The sequence below is a fragment of the Lepisosteus oculatus genome, chromosome 5 (assembly GCF_040954835.1).
Source record: "Lepisosteus oculatus isolate fLepOcu1 chromosome 5, fLepOcu1.hap2, whole genome shotgun sequence".
Classification (NCBI taxonomy): Eukaryota; Metazoa; Chordata; class Actinopteri; order Semionotiformes; family Lepisosteidae; genus Lepisosteus; species Lepisosteus oculatus.
In genome coordinates, this window is record NC_090700.1 from 1,496,808 (window position 1) to 1,515,760 (window position 18,953).

General features: G+C 45.3%; 1 protein-coding gene across 1 annotated transcript; it reads left to right on the forward strand.

The window, feature by feature from the left end:
- The first annotated feature begins 2,424 nt into the window (after nucleotides 1-2,424).
- Nucleotides 2,425-18,663, forward strand: slc51a (solute carrier family 51 member A). The gene is made up of 8 exons (XM_006627878.3): nucleotides 2,425-2,879; nucleotides 9,206-9,357; nucleotides 10,140-10,213; nucleotides 11,082-11,240; nucleotides 11,892-12,003; nucleotides 12,380-12,526; nucleotides 13,305-13,410; nucleotides 14,476-18,663. Exons 1-8 carry the CDS (start codon nucleotides 2,807-2,809, stop codon nucleotides 14,652-14,654), a joined length of 1,002 nt encoding a protein of 333 aa, XP_006627941.2. The 5' UTR covers nucleotides 2,425-2,806; the 3' UTR covers nucleotides 14,655-18,663.
- The last annotated feature ends 290 nt before the right edge of the window (nucleotides 18,664-18,953 follow it).

Sequence of the window (18,953 nt, forward strand, 5' to 3'; positions counted from 1 at the left end):
CCAGATCCTCGTCTGGCGAGATCTCCCCCCTTCCGTGTTTGTGAAATAGTGAATCGATACTGTGTGCCTTCCAAGAAAGAGGGGCTAAAGGTGAATTAGCCAGTCCTTTCTCCCGGCGTGTGATGTCACATGCAGCAGCACCACAGTTCAGATAACAGCGCAGACTGAAGCTGCCGCCACTCTCCACAAGCCACGGACTTTGGCACACAGCTCTCCGTGACTGTACCCTTCTGGGGCTGTTCACTATCCCGCATTCCCGTATTCAACAGACTGTGAAAGCTGGGCTTTACTTTCCTGAAGAACAGCAAGGAGATGCTGTTTACTGACGAATACGTCAACAGCATGCTGGTTTCCTCTTTCTGAGGAAAGGCAAAATTCTAGATTCAATAATAATGGCACTGAAGTTTTCAGGGCCTGATGGCATTCAACCAGGTGTGCCTGAAGGGAACAAAAGTTGTTTTCTGTAGACAGTTGGTAGTACTATACCAACAGTTCTTCAGAGCCAGTATCCCTGCACTAGAAAATTGCCATTTCCCAGAAATAAAGGCGTTAAATCGTACCCAATAAGTCTTAACATCTGTTACATGTAAAATTATGGAAAAGAAGATAGGCTAGGCTGAGATCGTCTCTATGACAATATGGTTTTAAACAACAAACCATACACACAAGACGACATTTTTTTGTTAAAGTGCTGTGCTAGAGGTCAGTCAGTGAGCCACACTTGGCATTAAGTCCAAAAATGTATCTGTAGTTTAGTTTTGTTACATTTTCAAATAGTAAAAAAAAAAGAGCTATTCTAAGCCTTCGACTTGTTTATTTTGACCCTATTGAGGGCACATGTTAAACAGGTGACCGTCCTGGACTCGCAGTGGCGTCGAAAGGGTGCAGTCGCAGTTCCCTGGTGACGCACTCCCGGGGGGTGAGAGGGAGCGAGGTGACCGCCCGGCGGTTCAGCAGGCCTCCGAGGTGAACGGCCTCAGTTCTGTTGATCTCCACACCCCGCGGCGGCGCTGAGCCTGGCCTCTCAGCTGGAGGGAAACGCTTTGGAATACCTGCGCTGAATTTTTTTTGTTTGTTGTCGTTTTAGGTGCTTCTGTTCCAAAACGTTTTTTTTTTTCATAAATTCTGCAGAATGCCCATATCTCTGGATAGCTGTGCCTTCCAGAGACGTTCACTGTCCAGACTTGGACAGGTGTTTTTGCTTCCATGCCTAACAGTGTTTACACTGTCCCTACTAGTAAAGGTTTTATCCTCTACAGAAACGCTGTGACTGTTTTTTTGGACAGGTGTCCTCTCAGTTTCTGTAAAAGACATATAGATCAATTCCCTTGTGAATGCCAGAGGTTTGTCCTGAAATAAACTGTATCAAATTGCTTGCATGAACGGCAGGTCTTCAATCTTCACTTTCCAGGCCAGGTATCATCCTGCAAATCAGCCTGCTCACTCTACTAACTGATCGTTCACCCCTCCTGCTGGGCGCTCACCTCCAGATAATTAAAAACAGAGATCTGTTCTCAGCTATTATGCACAAGTATTCGGGTTTGATGTTGTTACATGGAATTCGAGAGCAAATGTATGCAAGATGTATTTGAGTTAGGGCCTTTTCATCACCTTTGATCTTTTTTTAAAATAATAAATAAAATAATAATATTTATTTTAGCAACATTGTGGACAGTATGCCGCATATCTAAACTGGCAAACTGTCAGGAATCACCGGCTCACGGCACGGGAGTATCTGCGTGGCTCTGCGTGTTTGGCGCTGGTGAGCGCCTCCGGTTCGGGGCCGAGGGTGTAGGGGTGTTAATAACCACTCCTGTGGCACCTCAAGGCAGCTGGTGGTTTCAAAGATGAAAGGCCGCAAGGCTGTTGGACGAGGGCATCCTTGACAGAGGACAGGGCCGGCATGGCTCAAGGTTTGTCTGGAGAGAGGAGGGAGCGCTGCTGTTCGAAAACTGCTAGACGCAGCTCCCGGACTCTTCGCCTTTTCCGCGACTTGTGAAAGCGCACAATGGGGGAGTTTATTCACAGGCGCTGCGGACGAGCCCTGGCGCCCAGCCCGTTCGCCTTCCGTGAAGACCCGGCTCCAGAGGCGACCTGCGGGGAACACTGGTCGCTGTCGCAGTGGTGCTCTGAAGCCCGTGTTTAGTGGGGATATTGTTTTCCCGTCAACAACGAGTTTGGTTAGGAGTGTGTTAAATAGGCTTAAAACATCTCCAACCCCGGTCATCTCCCCTAGATCACATGCTGAGCAGTGCTCAATGTCTCCTTTCATGAGAGAGGAGATCGCCCGCTGGCCCTAAACGCAGAAGGGCTGCTTTAAGCCGCTTTTTTTACCCTATTACGCGCAGTTAGTTTCAAAATGTCCCAAATATATACTTAAGATACAAAATCAACCTGTTCATTTTCTGTGCTGCCGCTTGTATGAGTTTGATAGCCAAATCAGAGGCGACTATTTAGAAGCGGGTTTTTTTTTATTTCATTGTTCCGACATCATTGTGTTTCCTTTACCTCTGCAGGAGTTATCTCTTAATCGAAAACTTTCGGTCTGCTGCGGGCGTGAGCAGCTTGCTTAATGGTTTGGAGCCGTTTGATGCCCGTGAAAGAATTTCTTGGGATGTGCCCCCGGAGGAGGCGGTCTTAGCTGTGCTCTTGGGGACCTGGAGAGAGTTGATTCAGGCGGCGCACTCTAGCTGCAGAGAGCACCTAGAGAGCACAGAGGCGCTCCGAGCCCCGGCCCAGCACTCGGATCTGCGACGACAGCTCGCTCAGACACCTCACTGGTCTCCACCGCCCAGGGGCCGCAGGCATGGATGGGTTAGGAAACGCCACGGACCCGAGCTGTCTCCAGCAGCCGCCGGTTGCCATCGACATCATAAAGGGTGAGTGGCAGTCGGATCTCTGCATTTCTAAACAGCCCTTGTAAAACGCCGAGATTTCTGTTCATGCGTCAAGATCGTTGACGGTACTACGAACAAAACTAAAGCCCGCGTTTCCATTGGTAATAGCGAAATAGCAACACAAATCTACAGGAGTGTTTTCCTTTTCTGCTCAAATGAAAAGATAACACGGTTGAAGGATCGTGTTTTGTAGCGACCCTGCACCAATAACTTGCGTGGTGGTTTGTTACAGTGCTTCGAAAACATCAGTGTGTAAACCAGGGTGTTGCCGTTTCTGCACCTCTTGCGATGCTGTTTTAAAACTCTCCTGCCCGCCCGAGCAGCTTGCACAAGTTGTGCTCTTAGCTGTTGACTGTGCCCTGCTGGCACGCCGCTCGACCACAGTAACGGGTTGTTTCTCCTTGGCGTGTGAGTGGCGGATTAACATACCAGTCATAGCGAAGAGCAGACTCCCCCGGGCTGCGCTCGCCCGCAGGGGCTGCCTGTGCCTTTCAGAGCCCACCTGCCTCTCGGGAGAATCCAGTACGGTGGTCGTGATGAAGTTGTTGTGCTGGACACTTGCTCACTTTGAGCTCCCTGTACGGCAACAAAGTTAAGCGCAATAATAATAATAATATTTATTATATATTATTAAATGATATGTCCTTGCATTTGTGCCAGCACTTTTCATGCTCATCCTCAGGGGTCCAAAAGCACTTTGCTCATAGGAGGTTATCAGCCCTGAGTGGGTGACATTGCAACGCCATTCTGCATCAGCAGCCCCAGGACACAGACACAAGACACAGGAGATACTGTTGACCTGTTGAATCAAGATGCCGACTGTAAAAGCAGAGAGTGGTCTCCAGCCAGAGCTCAGGGATCAACACCCTTACTCTTTCCAAAAGTGCTGTGGGACCGTTAAGGAGCAAAGTAGTCAGGAACTTGGCATTGCATCTCATCCAGAGGACAGACACATATGGGAGAGCGCCCAGGATTGCCACCCTGGATTTGGGAGTTCTGGTCCAGAGGGTAGACCCCCACCTCCTGGACCAGCACCACCACTCACAGCAGCAACCGGGTGTGTTTTAGAGATCTCCCAGCCTGGTACTGGCCAGGCGCTGACATAGCCTTCTAAAGATAACATGGCTCGAGCTCTGAGTATGATTCCCTCACTAATCCAAAGCAGTAGATGGTATAATACTGTTTGTGCAAGGATTTAAAATTGTTCATCTGCTCGTAAGTGCCTCCTGTTCTCTGTTCTCCATGCATTTCCCTGTAGTTTTCCCTGATAACCTCTGCTCCGTGTTTTACTGCTGATGCTGAAACAGTCTGGTCAGAGTGTGTCAGCGCCTTCGAGGATTATGAATACTTCTTCTCTATTGTCTTGTCAAGTATCATGTTTCGAAAGATCCTGGGATTTCTGGACTTAGCATTTAGTTTCACAGAACTTCCTTGGGCTGTTTGCCTTCTGTTTCTCCCTTGGTCTTCTGGTAGTCTGGATAAATCCACTTTTCCTCGTATTTATCCAGACTAGTTGATCAATATCCCACATTTCTGATCACCACCCTTGTCTTACATACTGTATTTGAGCCTCTGATTGCTCCAAGGACCTGTGGAGATTGTTTAAGATTGTCCATTGGATTTAAAACACCTCCACAAAACAAACATTTCAATCAATCAATCCAGGCTTATTTATCAATGCACAACCATACAGCATACAGCGGTGGTTGTTGGCAGTGAAATGCACTTTCTGCAAGCTCGCCAAGGAGAGATACTGAAGGACAGAATAGATAGAAGGTTACAAGAAGAATGCAATAAATTCTACAGTAACAATTGACAAGATTACACAATAGTAAAAAAAAAGGCAGGCAAGAAGAAAAACCACAGTGGACTGACTGTCGGCGGTCGTTTGTGTAATTGCTGGTGGCTGCTGTGGCTGGCTGTTCAGCAGTCTCATTGCCTGTGGGAAAGAGCTGTTTTGAAATCTGCTGGTCTTTGTCTGCAGGCTCCGGTATCCATTTCCAGATGGTAGAAGGGGAAAACAGATTGTGGTTGGGGTGATTTTTTATCTCATGTAGAAATCCGTAGTTTGTAACTTGCAGGTGAGCTCTGACAATGTTTGTAGTTTGCACTATACACTTTGAGCTAACCAGTGAATCCGCTGGACACTCCTGAGGAGTGTAACTAAGAGCAGAAACTCCAGGAGAAAGAGAAAGTACCGGTGTCAATGGCACCAAGTTGTATAGTTGAGAAACCAACAGGTGAAAACTCATTCCAGAGACACACCCAGGGCAATTTGGCTGTGAGCTACATTGATTTCCAGGCTGTGCTGTGCATGAGGGGTATTTTTCCCAGTGTTATTTGATATCATAAATCTAGCTGATTTTACACAGTTTCTCAGATTGTGCATTTCACAGATGTTCTCTCCATTCAGTCGAGCCAGACCAGACCATGACCTTATTTACACTGACTGGTGTGCTTCTTCAGAAATCAGGTACGACTGCTAAGTTCTGATGGAAACTCGTCATAGCTAGTTTAATAATTAACCTTTAAATTGGACAGCTTGAGGCTGGTTATTATACTTTATAGGGTTCAGAAATGTAATAAAACACAACAGTACAATTGCATTTCTCCACAAGCAGAGGATTAAATAGAGCAAAATGTGGTTAAAAATGACACGTCACATTTAAAGCATTTTTGATTTTCTGGACAAAAAATTTTTTTTTCAAAGATTTTTTTTCCAAAACTCTTTGTCTCACAGCATTACAGCATTGCCATTGTGAACCAGTATTGAGTAATAACATCACACTTGTCTTAACCTGTTAAAGATACTGAAGGAAGTGCGAAAGAAAATGATCTATGAATAACATGTTTCTGCACATTGAGAAAAACATACATACACATCTTCACTGCAGCCAAACCCCATGACACTAGGCTGGAAAAGCTCATGAAGTAGACACACACATAGCTATTACATCTCCCAGCATACAGTATGTATTTGCCCCTGAAATGCAAATCAAGTAGTAAACGAAGGATTAGAAAGCCCACATGTATAGAGCATGATAGGAAAGATGGGTCCACCGTGGTGCATGAAGACCACAGCCAGTCGCACAGATCTCTTCAGTAACTCACGTCAGGAGATGAGTCCTCCTGAGCACTTTCTTGGTTCACGGCAGCTGGCTGTGTGTTCAGACTCATTAAGGTATTCAGGGAGTTGTCACAGCCTGTCCAGTCAGCTGAGACCTGTAGCCGAGACTTTGACAGTGCAGCCCTGGTCACGTCATTGATCGCCGGGCTTGGCGAAGCATCGGCATCTCCAGGAAGTGTGGAATACCGTGGGCAAGCGACACTTCTCTTGTCGATACGGACTCTCCCACGAGGCACATGGAGCAGAGCTCGCGCCAGCTCAAATGACAGACGGATTCAAACACTTGTCAACTGTCCCCTCGTGGTGCAGGGCCCCTGAGTGGACAGTTAGGAGAGCACAATGAGGGAGCAGACCTGGGCATCCCAAAAAACACGCTCTGCTATCCATCACGTCATCTGCTGACTGGATATCTGCCGTAAGGGGGATATGCCTCAGAACTTGACTAATTTCCGTCTTGAAATACAAGATAAATGAATCAAAACACCGTCTCCGTTCCATGAAATCTGTAGCCAGTATCTCCCCGAATGTTATGAATTAGACAAAACGGCATTTTCGAATTTGGAATGTGTGTCATGTGGTGTTGTCTGTACAACAATACAGTACATGGTGCCCAAGGCAGGAAAAGAGCCTGATTCATCAAAGTACAGGTAATCTTCAAATCCCTACAGTTCTCAACACTCCCCAGGGGCAGGTTTTCAGTTTCAGATGCCGAGATGTCTCTCCGCGTCTTGCACTGCACGTTACGATTGTCTCTCTAACCCTGTCAGTGAGCTCAGCTCACTAGCTGAACAGGATGTTGCTGAACCCACTCTGTGCCTTGTCCTGGGCTCAGTAGGAATTAAGACGAAGAGAGTTGGTGATCTGAGTGGGAAACAGATTCTACTTTTTAAAAAAACGTTTCCGTTTAGAGGATTTTTCTACGTTGTTTTTTCCCCTTTGTTATTGTGCTGTGATTGTGCTCCCAAGCTGTGTTCTGCCTTGTGTGTCTCCCTTCTGTCCCTGTAGTTCCCTCATGTAGGAGTCTCTCGTTTCCTCAGCTCGGCTTGTGCTGGGGGTGTCAGCTCTCACAGTGGGTTAGTGAGGCTTGCAACTGGGGAGTTCAAAGCATATCTCTGGGATACGAAATGTAGCCCAAATTCTATCTTTTTATGCTTTATTCTCTCATTTCTTATTCCGGCACATGCACTCACTTTATCCCTGTAAGGCATGCGGTGCTGATGCAGTTCATGGACCCTATGCAGAGTTCTGGGCACAGGTCAGAAAAGATGCGAACAGGGAAAGTAATCGGTACGACCAAAGCCAAACCGCTCGCCGAGAGTTGAGGACAGGTTCCGAATACAAGACCGCTAGTTATATTAGAGAGGAAGTGCAAGGAACAATTCCATGCGATGAGGTGAGAATGGGAGAGGGTTTAAATGTGTCTGGATGTGGAGGGTGTGGTAACCAGCAAGCTCTCCTGATTGGTTAACGGATCTGATCGGCGGCGTCTGCAGGGACTTCCCCAGCTGGTGCTTGACTGGGGCACGACCGTGTGTGTGGAGGACTCCGATTGGCAGCAGGCGTGAAAATCCCTTAATGCCCTTTTTGTAATTAACTTCTGTCGTGTTTGACAACTACTTGACAACTTGCAGGAAGAAACGTGCATTATTCAATCACTGTCTCCACGTTCATTTGACTGACTTGGTCACATTACCAGTTTTTTTTAACCAAAGAAGAACTAAGAAAACAAGGTAGCTCTCTTCCTTCACACCTAGCTAAATGCAATAACATATTTAAGGCACAATGTAAAAATGTGAATTTGTTTCAGACTTCCCTGGAACACCTGAGTTTTTGCTGTTATAAAGGAAGGTGGGAGGGAAATTAAAGGAAAGTCCACTTTCTCCTGCTGCAGATCCCACTGGACATCCCTCTGTTATCTGTGAGGACAATGGTCATTTATGCTTGAGGGGCAAATGTTTCTTTTGAGTTTTTCATAGTTCAGTTTCATACAATACAGTTGGAATATGTCTGGGTTAATCTATTAAAGAAGGATTAGATTACAAAACAAATATGTGGTCACATGAGATTTTACACTTTTAAAACTGGTGGTTCAGTGGGTCAGCCTGTAAAGGAGCATTTATATAAATTACCTTACAAATGAATTTCCTTGAATCAAGCAAGGCAGGTAGATTGTCGGCATCGGTCTTAAACCGCTCTGCTCCAGGGGCCTGGCAGGAGGATCAGGGCTCCGTGGTGCTGAGGTCCCAAAGCGAGGTCCCTCCCTGCACCAGGGACAGTCTGGGCCGAACTGCAGAGGCTCATTCTGACTGTCTCCCCTGGGTTTGTGTCTGCCGCGTGAGTTAAGTGACGAGTGTGGGTTCACAGCACTCATAAACATCATCCTTGTGCGTCTTAGCAACTTCAGTAACGTTTCAATTATTCATGCATCTTTTATTTATGCACACTTTGTTAAGACTGTATTGAGATCTAATTCAATCTGTATTTAGGACTTGATGTTTTTTTTATTTCTTTTAATAATAATAATAATTGCTTACACTTATATAGCGCTTTTCTAGACACTCCACTCAAAGCGCTTTACAGGTAATGGGGATCCCCTCCTCCACCAGGTAGCATCCACCTGGATGATGCGACGGCAGCCATAGTGTGCCAGAACGTTCCCCACACACCAGCTTTTGTTCTGTGAATTCTGTTTATTCTTGTATTTGTTATCCTGTTATGGAATTTTGTTTTTCAATAGAAGCAAACTGTCTGAACACAATAAAAAATATCCTGAGGGGATGGGCCTGCGAAGATCACGTGGCTCTGCCATCCGCAGTGTACTGCTTCTCCCTCTCGTGCTCCTGGCTGACTCGGGAGCCTGCCTGCGGTCAGGGAGCGCTGCGTGTGAGCACAGCTGCATTGACGGCACTCTGTGTTCCCTGAAATGCTGTGGAGAGCACAGGCAAGGGAGTGTGAATCAGCCTTCAGCTACTCTTGAGAAACAGTGTTGTAGCACTCGAAACAGGAGGGCAAGGGAGAATGAGGTCTACTCATTTCCAGGCTGAAAGATTAATTTGGTGTTTTGCAGGAGAAGTGTTTGGCGGAAGGCAAATTCAAGTTTATTGACCCTTGTGTTTGTTACCCAGTGGAAGGTTCTCATCGTGCAGAGCCTGACCCGTCTTATCCCTCCTCCCCCCCACAGACCTGGACATCTTCGGGATTATCCTGTATTCGGTTCTCACACTGATGGCCCTGCTGTCTGTGCTCATATACATGGAAGAAGCAGTTTACATCTACAAGAAAGTTCCCTCTCCAAAAAAATCGGCCATTATGTGGGTCAATGGTGCAGCTCCTGTAAGTAAAACGTTTGTTTTTTAACATTATTTAAACCTCCAAACTGAATGTTAGTACACTAACTTAAAGGAGTATTTTATCTATGATTGGGGAGCATAACATTACAAATAGTTTGGTCAAAGTTTGAGTCAGAACCATTAATAAAGAAGTGAGTAAGGACTTACTAATCACACAGGAATTTGGTGGTTATTTCCCTTTTACATCAAAACAAAACTGCATAATGACCTTCCATGTGCCGAAGAATAGAACTGACCAAATTATACTGGATGGTGCCAGAATTATTCCTATCCTGGCTTTTAAAGAGCAATTCGACTTTCACTAGCCTGGAAAGACAGTTATACAGCCACTGCACCTATGGCCATCCTGAATGTCATTGTTACAGGCATAAAGCACAAGAAGGACTGAACGAGAGGCCATTGAGCCTGTCTTTCTCACTGGGTTCTCTGATGAAAGAATGAATCATCTGAGGACCAGGTGCAGCTGAGTGATGGAAAATGACAAGAAGTCAACGTTATAGCCAGTTATAGGGAGTTTGTCCGAAACTCTTACTGTAGGTGCCGCTTTTGCTACCCGTGCTGTTGGAGTGTCTGTGGGTTTAGAGTGCCCCCTCAACCCGTCTGGTGCAGCAGTTTCTCTCTCCTGCCCCTGACCTGCTCTTCAGTGGGGATGAAGTGGGTCCCTTCCTGTGCGGTTCGTGTCTAAAGACCCTTTGGGGTGAGCAGTCCTATACCTGGTCAATGCAAGGAATTATTAGCATCAGTATTTCTCATACTGTCTTTCAGGTGATTGGCGTCACGTCTTGTGTTGGCATGTGGATCCCTCGCTCCAGCATGTTCACAGACTTCACAGCTGCCTCGTAAGGGCTCGTCATCACTCGGGGGCTGTTCTACTGTAGGAGCCCCAGCGCGTCACCTCTCTTACAAGCGCATCCTTTCCCTCTGAAACAGAGCCCAAGACTCCTGTCTGAACATCTAATAGGCACATGCAATCTTTGTAAATGTGTTCTTTATAACATTCATGCATTAAGTTTGATAGTTTAATTTCCTGCTTGCTGCACAACATGCTGAATGTGTTGCACAGAGCAAAGATGGCCAGATGTGCAGCAGATATAGAATGAAATACAGATTTACTAAACTGCTGTTGGAGCAGACGAATTACACTGACACAGGTGATTTAAATAGCCAGAAAAGGCTCTTGGGCCCAGAAAGAAACAGATTGTAGAGATATCAGACTGAAGTTTCCCCAGTTCTGAGCGGGATTAATAGTGTCAACCCAGTGACCCTTTAAACTCAGTACACAAGGGTCTTCAGTAGTTAAAGAGCAATTAAGTAAAGGATTTAGAATAAGAGACACAATGGAACAAGCTAATAATAATCACTATGCAGTAGGACACAAAATGAATAACCTCCCCTCGCCGTTGGTGTTTTATGTGCTGCCATGTTCGTGAGACAGAGCTGTACGAGCTGGTGGGGTTAATTGCTTTACTCCTTGCTGTGGTCTGACACATTGCTGAACTCTCCCGGCACACAGTCACATGGTGCTGCAGGAACCATCTGCCTTAACGAGGTGCTGTTTTGGTTATTAGTGTATAAACGTGGCACTTGATGTCATTACAATTAAAGGTGGTGCTTGCTGCAGAAAGATTTGTCCCCAGTTACTGATGTGTTTTCCTAGCAAGTGCAGGCAGTAGTAGGACACTGAGCCCCCCCGTGTTGCGCTTGCAGGTACTTCGCCATCGTTATCTACATGTTCCTCGTGATGATGATCGAGGAGTGCGGAGGCGACGAGGCCTTCCTAAAGCGCTGCGGAAGAGACCGCCTGAGGATCAGCACGGGGCCCTGCTGCTGCTGCTGTCCCTGCCTGCCGTATGCGGGCATCTCCAGGTGAGTCCCTGGGGCCTGGGGCAGCACTGAGGTCACTCTGGCCACTCTGAGCACCTCGTGTTCCGTCAGGGGAGCGCAGACCTGGTGTGGACAGGTGACGTGCAGTGAAGTTCGGAGAACAGCCCCGTGCTGGTCATTGAGGACCAGACGGCAGTCCATGCGCTTGAGAGAAGAGCCTCCACCAGTGATTGTCCGTAATTCTTCAGCACTTTAATCCCAGAGGGCGCAGCTGTTGTCGTTTAGCACATACTGTACATCTCACCACTGGGTCACGTTCACTCCAGCAAAGGCTGCAAAACAGGTTGGCGCTCGATGCAAAAGGACAGCAAAAGCTTTTTCAGGAGTAGTCAGGGTGTGATAGAACAGAACGTGTTTGTGGTAATAGACGTGAGCAATGCTGAAGGGGTAAGGAAGTAGGGAAATATTATGTCAGTCCTTCAGCTGTGCAAAGACGTCAACACCCCCTCTGTCTAGCAGGGATTCCCTTTTTCTTTACACATAAAGTATTTCAGTGCCACAACACCTTTGTACTTCTCTAACGGATCATCTGCTCTGGTGACCTTGGCTGTCAATGTACTGTAAGTGACCGACCAGGGTTACAGGAATCCTCTTTTCTTAAAAGTGCTGTCATTTTTTTTTATCATTTTACAGACGAACCCTGTTCTTATTGAAGGCAGGATCTTTCCAGTTTGCTTTACTGAAAACAGTCTTCACCATCCTTTCCATAGTGCTCTGGGCGAATGGGAACTTCGATCTCGCCGACGTAAGAACACGTCCCTTTTGTGTACCAAGCAAGGTCCCAGCTATGGAGATCCACTGCTGCTCTTCAGAAGATCAGTGTACAAGTGTCAGGCCCACGTGCAGACAGAGACAGTTTGCATTTATTAAAGAGGCACCACTTTAAGTCTCAGCTTTATTCACAGAACTGGTCATTCATATCCGTATATTTTTAAACATGCACCAGTTGTAGGCATTGAAAAAGAAACCTGTCTGTTTCGTCTGCAGACGCTTGGCCATTATTTCATATATATATACTGTATATTTATTCTGGAGTTTGCACTTTCTCAGCAAACACATGGCAGTCGGATACAAAAGTGTTTATGCATTTGTATAACAAGAATTGCTCTTATTTTTTGCAGTTATCCATCACCGGTGCTGCTATATGGATAAATCCCTTTGTTGGGATTCTCACAATCATTGCTCTGTGGCCCGTTTCAATTATATTCAAACATGTCCAGGGGTTGCTGCGCAGCCTGAAGATTATCCCAAAGTTTGCCATGTATCAGGTAGGAGCTCTCCCTGCCTCCTCCTCCTTCTCAGGCTTCTGAAATGTCAACCAGACTCCAAAAAACAGAGCAAAGGTTACATACGAGAAGAGGCCGTTCGTTGTCAGTGCCCCAATTTTCAGAGTCTGAATCGGATCCCCTCATGGTCTTTTCTGTCAGTCTGAAGGGCAAGTTCCCTGGAATGGATCCCATTGCTCTTCTCTGAATGGACTTTAATATCTTTAGTATAAGAAGGGGAACAAGATTTTACATAATATTCTAAATGCAATCTTACTATATTGTACAATTTTAACTTAACATTCCTCAATTTAAATTCAACACTATTGACAATATTTTCATCTTACACCGCGTTTCCTTCTTCACACTGTCAAGAAGATGTGAATGATGTGTCAGCACAGGCACATGAGTCTCTTTCATAAATGTGTTCTCCCAAGATTAGTCTCTCACATTTCGTGAATTTCATATTTCACAATATTCTGCAATTGTCTGCTTTAAACGGCCTTTGTAATTTTTCTACCCAATCATGAATTTTATCTCATTTTTGACAATGTTTTCTAACCCTCTAATGTGGTATCATCTGCAGACTTGAGTAGATTACTATATAAGACTCTAGACCATTAGTCCGCTCATAGCCTCCACTTGTTTTATATCCTTTCTTATGTTCCTGTGTTTCTTAGACCTTTGAAGTAGTCTCTGTCCAGCTGCTCGTAACAGTTCTGGCTCTGATTAGTGGGGGTTGTGTTTTCCTGGGCTGATGTTAAGCTCCGTATTTTCTCAGATGGTGCTCATTCTAAGCCAGCTCCAATCTGCCATCATCAACATCCTTGCCATGGGCGGCACCATCGCCTGCGCGCCCCCATTTTCATCCCAAGCACGGGGGACCTGTAAGTTCACTTTGATGTCTCTCGCCTTGTTACCACGCTTCCAGGTACGGCCGTGGGGGACTCCCAGGAGTCCCCGCCCGCGCGCCTGGGTCCACACTGGACATCTGCATGTGGTCCAGATGTTGGCAGGTGATGTCAAAAGCCAGCTGCAGCCGGTGTTTCCCAAGCTGCCACCTCCATGTGCCAGAGTTCTGGATAAGCAGGGCCCTAAGTGGGCGTGAGTGTGCCAGGGCCCTCTCTGCCTCTGGCAGAACAGTAGAGTCTCGCAGTGATTTCGCCACATCAGTGACGTCAGCAAGAGACACACGCCGGTCTGAGCCGTCAGGCCCTGCGGAACTGGCAGTGGGGTGAAGCCCATCTGCAGGTCCTCATCCCCTCCAGCTTGTGTCTGTGAAGTCAAGCCTGAAACAAGCAGTGATTCTAATGTGAAAACAGTCCGTCACCCTGTGTTGTAAGCTGTCTGAAACAAAGGTGCTTATTAATTTAACACTGAAAAGATAGCTTTATAATAAAGAAACAAAACTGTCTGCAAGTATTATAAGGACATAAATTAACATGGATGCAGTTCTTCTGCTGCAGCCTGCTCTTCAGACAGGCCCAGCTTCAGCCATTCACATGTTTATACAAAACCTTGCCAAGTCCTATCAGGTTGCACCTTTTCAGATAAACACCATTCCTTTGTTTCACAAAGATATTCACGGAAATGACTTGTTGCCAGTCATATAAATGAGGTATTGAAAACAAACATGAACCAAACATTGTGCTTTTCATCAGAAAGCGAGCTCTGCGGGGACACTTTGACAGGGAGGCTACAGCACTGAGTCATGAGGCGACAGCGCATGGCTGTCTGGGATTGTACCGGCATTGTAAAGTCAAAGCAAAGTTCACAAAGTCAGGGAAAGCGGCGACAGGGTGGCTGAAGGTGACGTGTGCACTGGCCGCTCCTACAGTGCGGCCGCCGCTGATAAGAGCTGCTCGCACTCACAAGCGCACAGGGGGGTTGTGGGGGAGCCGCGGGGAAGACCCCCGCACTGACTGGGGTACACTGCCCTTGTGTCTCCTCAGTTATGAACCAGCAGCTGCTCATCATGGAGATGTTCATCATCACCCTGGTGACGAGGATGCTGTACAGGAGGGCGTACGACCCCCTGGACAAGACAGATGAGCACGAAGAGGACAACAAGGACAACGCCAAGACCCTGCTGCAGGCGGGCTGCGGGGAAGATGGGGTACAGAGCGTGTGAGAGCAGGCCGGCGCTGGGTGTCCGCAGTGTGCGCGTGACCCCCTCCCCTGTGTTTCTCCCAGGACCAGCACAGCTCACCAGAGCACGAGGGGAGGGGGTTGGATTCAGGATTCCTGCAAGACATAGAGCCCCAGCCAACACCTCCAGCAGTCCTCCTCCTGCTGCTGCTGAGCCAAGGCCACGGCCTTCCAACAGCGGCCCACCCGAGCCCACGCCGGTCAGAGTGCAGGCAAAGGGGGGTGGGGGCATGCAACTGATACAGAAGGGCGTTTTAGTCTTGTGGCTGAGTGCAGGTGAAGGCCAGCAGCGCACCAGCTGTGAGAAGAGGAGGAGTGGGACCCAGTAAAGGGCTTAGTGCAGAAAATGCTCATCATGCGAGCAAGTCTACCAGCGCAAAGCAATTTCCAAACCTTAACTACTTCTTCATGCCATTAATTGGGGGGTTTCAGTAATTCACATTGCAGAATACACATTATTTGATAGTTGTGTCCACGTGTACTATCTGGAATATTCCCATTACAGAAAGCACTTCACATGGCTCAGCCCAGGTAACAATTTAATATCGGCTCCCAGGCCGTTACAAAAACGATCCTTTTAGTCACGGAAGCAGAGCCCTAGAATGTTCCCCGAACGTTTTTCAAGTTCGTGTTCCAGATGGGTTCAGAACGTTATGGTTGGAACAGCTGTAGCATTCTCAATTGTATTGTAGGACAGTGATCAATGAATCGCCACCACAGAGGTGATTTTTCACTCTGCAGCCCTAGTTGTTTTATTCTTTCTGCTTTTCTTCTGCCTCCGGTGGGAGTTCAGGACAAAACGCCTTTGGAGCAGGTGTGGAAGTTCTTTTACTTGTAAGCTCCTCTCCGCAGAGTGACCGGCCTCCTTCTGGGCTGAAAAAATAGCGCTCTATCAATGTCCACTCATGCGGACACAGCATTATAAAAAAACCTTGAACTGAGGAAAAAGTCCATCAGGTTGGGGTTTGTCTGAGATTCCCCCTGCTCCTAGACCATGGGGTCTGCCCAGAATCAAGTCTGTATCATGGTAGCCATGTGCGTTTGACGCAGAGGAATGGGAAAGTCCAGGAATGACAGGAAATGTACTAAAACACAACAGTGGTAGTCTAGGTCTGTGTTTTCTTCCCCAGTGATAGCTCTGCAAAATACTTAGTATATTAAAGTCACATTAAGCACCTGCATAATGCATGATACAGTATAAGTGGGCTTCACAGTAAGACTAAAGGTAATGCCGTGTGTATTAATGAAAACCCTGATTTTAGAATTACAAATTATGTGTTTACCTTAGTATCTTAAAGTGTTCCCAGTATTAACATTGTATTTGACTGTTTATTTATTTAGCATATTATGTTTCAGGACTTCCTGAAGAAACTCTTCTTACTCAGCCACAAGACTAAAGCCCCATTCTAATTGCTGTGCCAGTTCCTCCATAGGCTTCATTCTCTACAGATTGAGATCTCAGCGTGTCCAACAGAAAAGGCAAATTAAAAATTCCAAGTGTCTCCTGGTGATGTCGTTAGTTTTTATTACCAAAATTGAACAAGCCACAGATCAATAGGCTACACTAGCAAGTCCACAATATACAATCCATACCACCTAATATTCTGGTTCTTGATCTTCAAGCTCCTTAAGATTTTTTTTTTACTTATTAAGTTTAAACTTGATATCATATCACCAGAAGGTCATCTCTGAACCCGCTATCCTGCTCAAGAAAGCCTTTTTTGCCAATGATCTTCAGCTGGAGATCACTCAAGGAAAGATCCCAGTATCTTCTCTTATTAAAGGGGTTGTGACAGACAGTCTCGTTGAGCTCGGACCCTGACCTGCACCAGTACCAGATATGGGTACCAGGCACATCGTGAGCACTGATGTCACGATTTGGTTTCAGCTCAGCAGTACAGTGTTGTGTTATGTTGTGGTGTGGTGTGGTGCGGTGTGTTGTGTGTTGTCAACAGTGAGCTTCACTGTGAGGGCTGGTCTGGCCCCAGCCTAGGTGAGCCAGTGTAAAAAGGCCACAACAGGACACTTTTCTTAAAATATCAAGTTTAAATTTAACAATACAGTCGCTGGAATCTTCACAACAAAAATGAACATCCTCTTGGACTCTACCTTTAGGTACAGCTTACACTGCCCTTTTGAAAACATTGCTTTTCATGCTCTGAGCGTATTGCACAGTCAGCAGTGAAAGATGCATTTGCATTCATTCATTTTCTTGCGTATTACAGAAAAATTCTGAATTATTTCACATTGTCTTTCCTAAACCCACCTCACCCTCACTGTCATTGATCTCCCACACTAGTGCCGACAGGAGAAAACAGACAGTGAGCAGCAGAACAACCAGGTTTCAGTCTGGATGTCACAGAGGTGCAAACACAGCAACAATTGCTTATGTATCATTTTAACACAAATTCTACAACTTTAATTCTTATTACTGTATAGTAGTTGGAAGCTTTTATACATCCTGTTTTTATTAACTTAAAGTAAACAAAAAAGTACATCCAAAACAAAAAAAAACGATCACATTGAAGTTTATCAAGTTTATCAAAGAGAGGAACTGGAGTTAAAAAAATAAAAGTTGCTTTAAATTGTATCTGATATGGTTATCAGATCATTCTGCTTAATGTGTGGACTGAAAAAAAAAGAAAAACAGAAAGCCAAAATATAAACCCAAGAATCAGTTTGCTTGAAATAAAAATGGAACCTGAAGCTGGCCTTGTTATCTAAATGTAACACTGCAGGTATTTCTTTATGTACATTCCAGCTCCCTGAGCTAGGACACTTACACTGGAGCACCTTTTCATAGAATAGTAAGTCCAGTACAAATCGCACAGCATAGGATATGAACAAAGGGTTAGTGAAAAATATTCAAAAAAAAATAAAGTCTGTATTGAAGTATTTTGAATGTATTTAATTTTTCATTTTTGCTGTTTATTGCCAGAACAGATGAGGACAAAACAAAGAATACAAAAAAACAGGGATATTGTTTGTGTTCTTGACAAACCGGTCACAATGGTGAAATTGTGCGAGTAGAATTCCATAGTCAAATGGTGAATAAAATTCACGAACTGGAGAACATCTCAGTCTTGTCTGGTTTTATCCAAATTCTTAGGTGTGTTTTGTTCTAGTTATATTTTCTGCTTTGTGCCTTTTTGTTTTTCTTTGTATCTGCTTTTATTTGCATGTCTCAGTCTTTCCAGGTGTTGTCAGAGGTGATGCCACTAGCGCTGTGTTGCCATGTGTTCAGTCTGCAGTGTGCACAATTACTGGCTCAGACTCAATCAGGACAAACTGCCAGCTCAGCTTTTCTTTGGACAGACGTGTCTTTCTTCTGTTCAGTGGAAACTCACCGTGGTGGACTGGGCCTGTAACAGTGATTAGCGCAGGAGCCGAAGAGTCTGACTCTGGGCCTTCATGAAGGTGAGGTAGATTTCCGAAGTGTCCTGTGGCTCAGGCTGGTGGTGAACCCATTTAGAGAGGAGGAATTAAAACACTAGTTATTGAGGGTGATTGGTCTGGGATTTTCAGCACAGTCACCAGGGCTGCCTGAGGTTCAGAAAGGAGTCAGGCTGCAGAATAATACAAGACTCTGTGCTCAGAAGATATGGACACCGTCATCATTATCTTCATCATCTTGTTAAAGCTCTTTGTCATATGATGCCATCTTCCATTGTGTGTTTATATCGGTTTGTTTTTTAAACAAAAGTGCATATAAATAGAAAAAAAAGAAATAGAAAGGGGTATTTTTATAATACCTAATATCTTAATTGATGTACCAACAGGCAAACAATAACAAATATGAAGTATATATATTTTGTAATGAGTCGTGTCCTTGACTTTGCAGTACGCTTTTAGTTTCGAAGTAAAGAGGTGAGATTAAGGTGAGAAAATGAGCAGTCCTCCCAGTGCAAACTTGTGGAATCAGAATTCCAGAGAGAGCGTTCTGGGATTACAAGATATCAGTTGTTGTGTGAGCTAATAAACGGTTGAATTTCTTTGGTGTGTGAGTGCTTTCTGAAGAAAGATATAACATCCATTAATTGGCAGTTTTTGGACTAAAATATATTATTCAATATTTTATCTTATTTTAAGCACAATAGTTGCTATGTAAATGTATACAGTATACTATAATTACTGTATAAACTAAATATTATATTCCTGGACAATTGAAACTGCCTGTGATATGAAAACTGTTCTTGGCTGCTGTTTCATTAAAAGATGTGTATTGTGCTCTTTAGATAAAGAGGTTTGATTAATAAAATCCATATCCTGCAACAATGTGCCA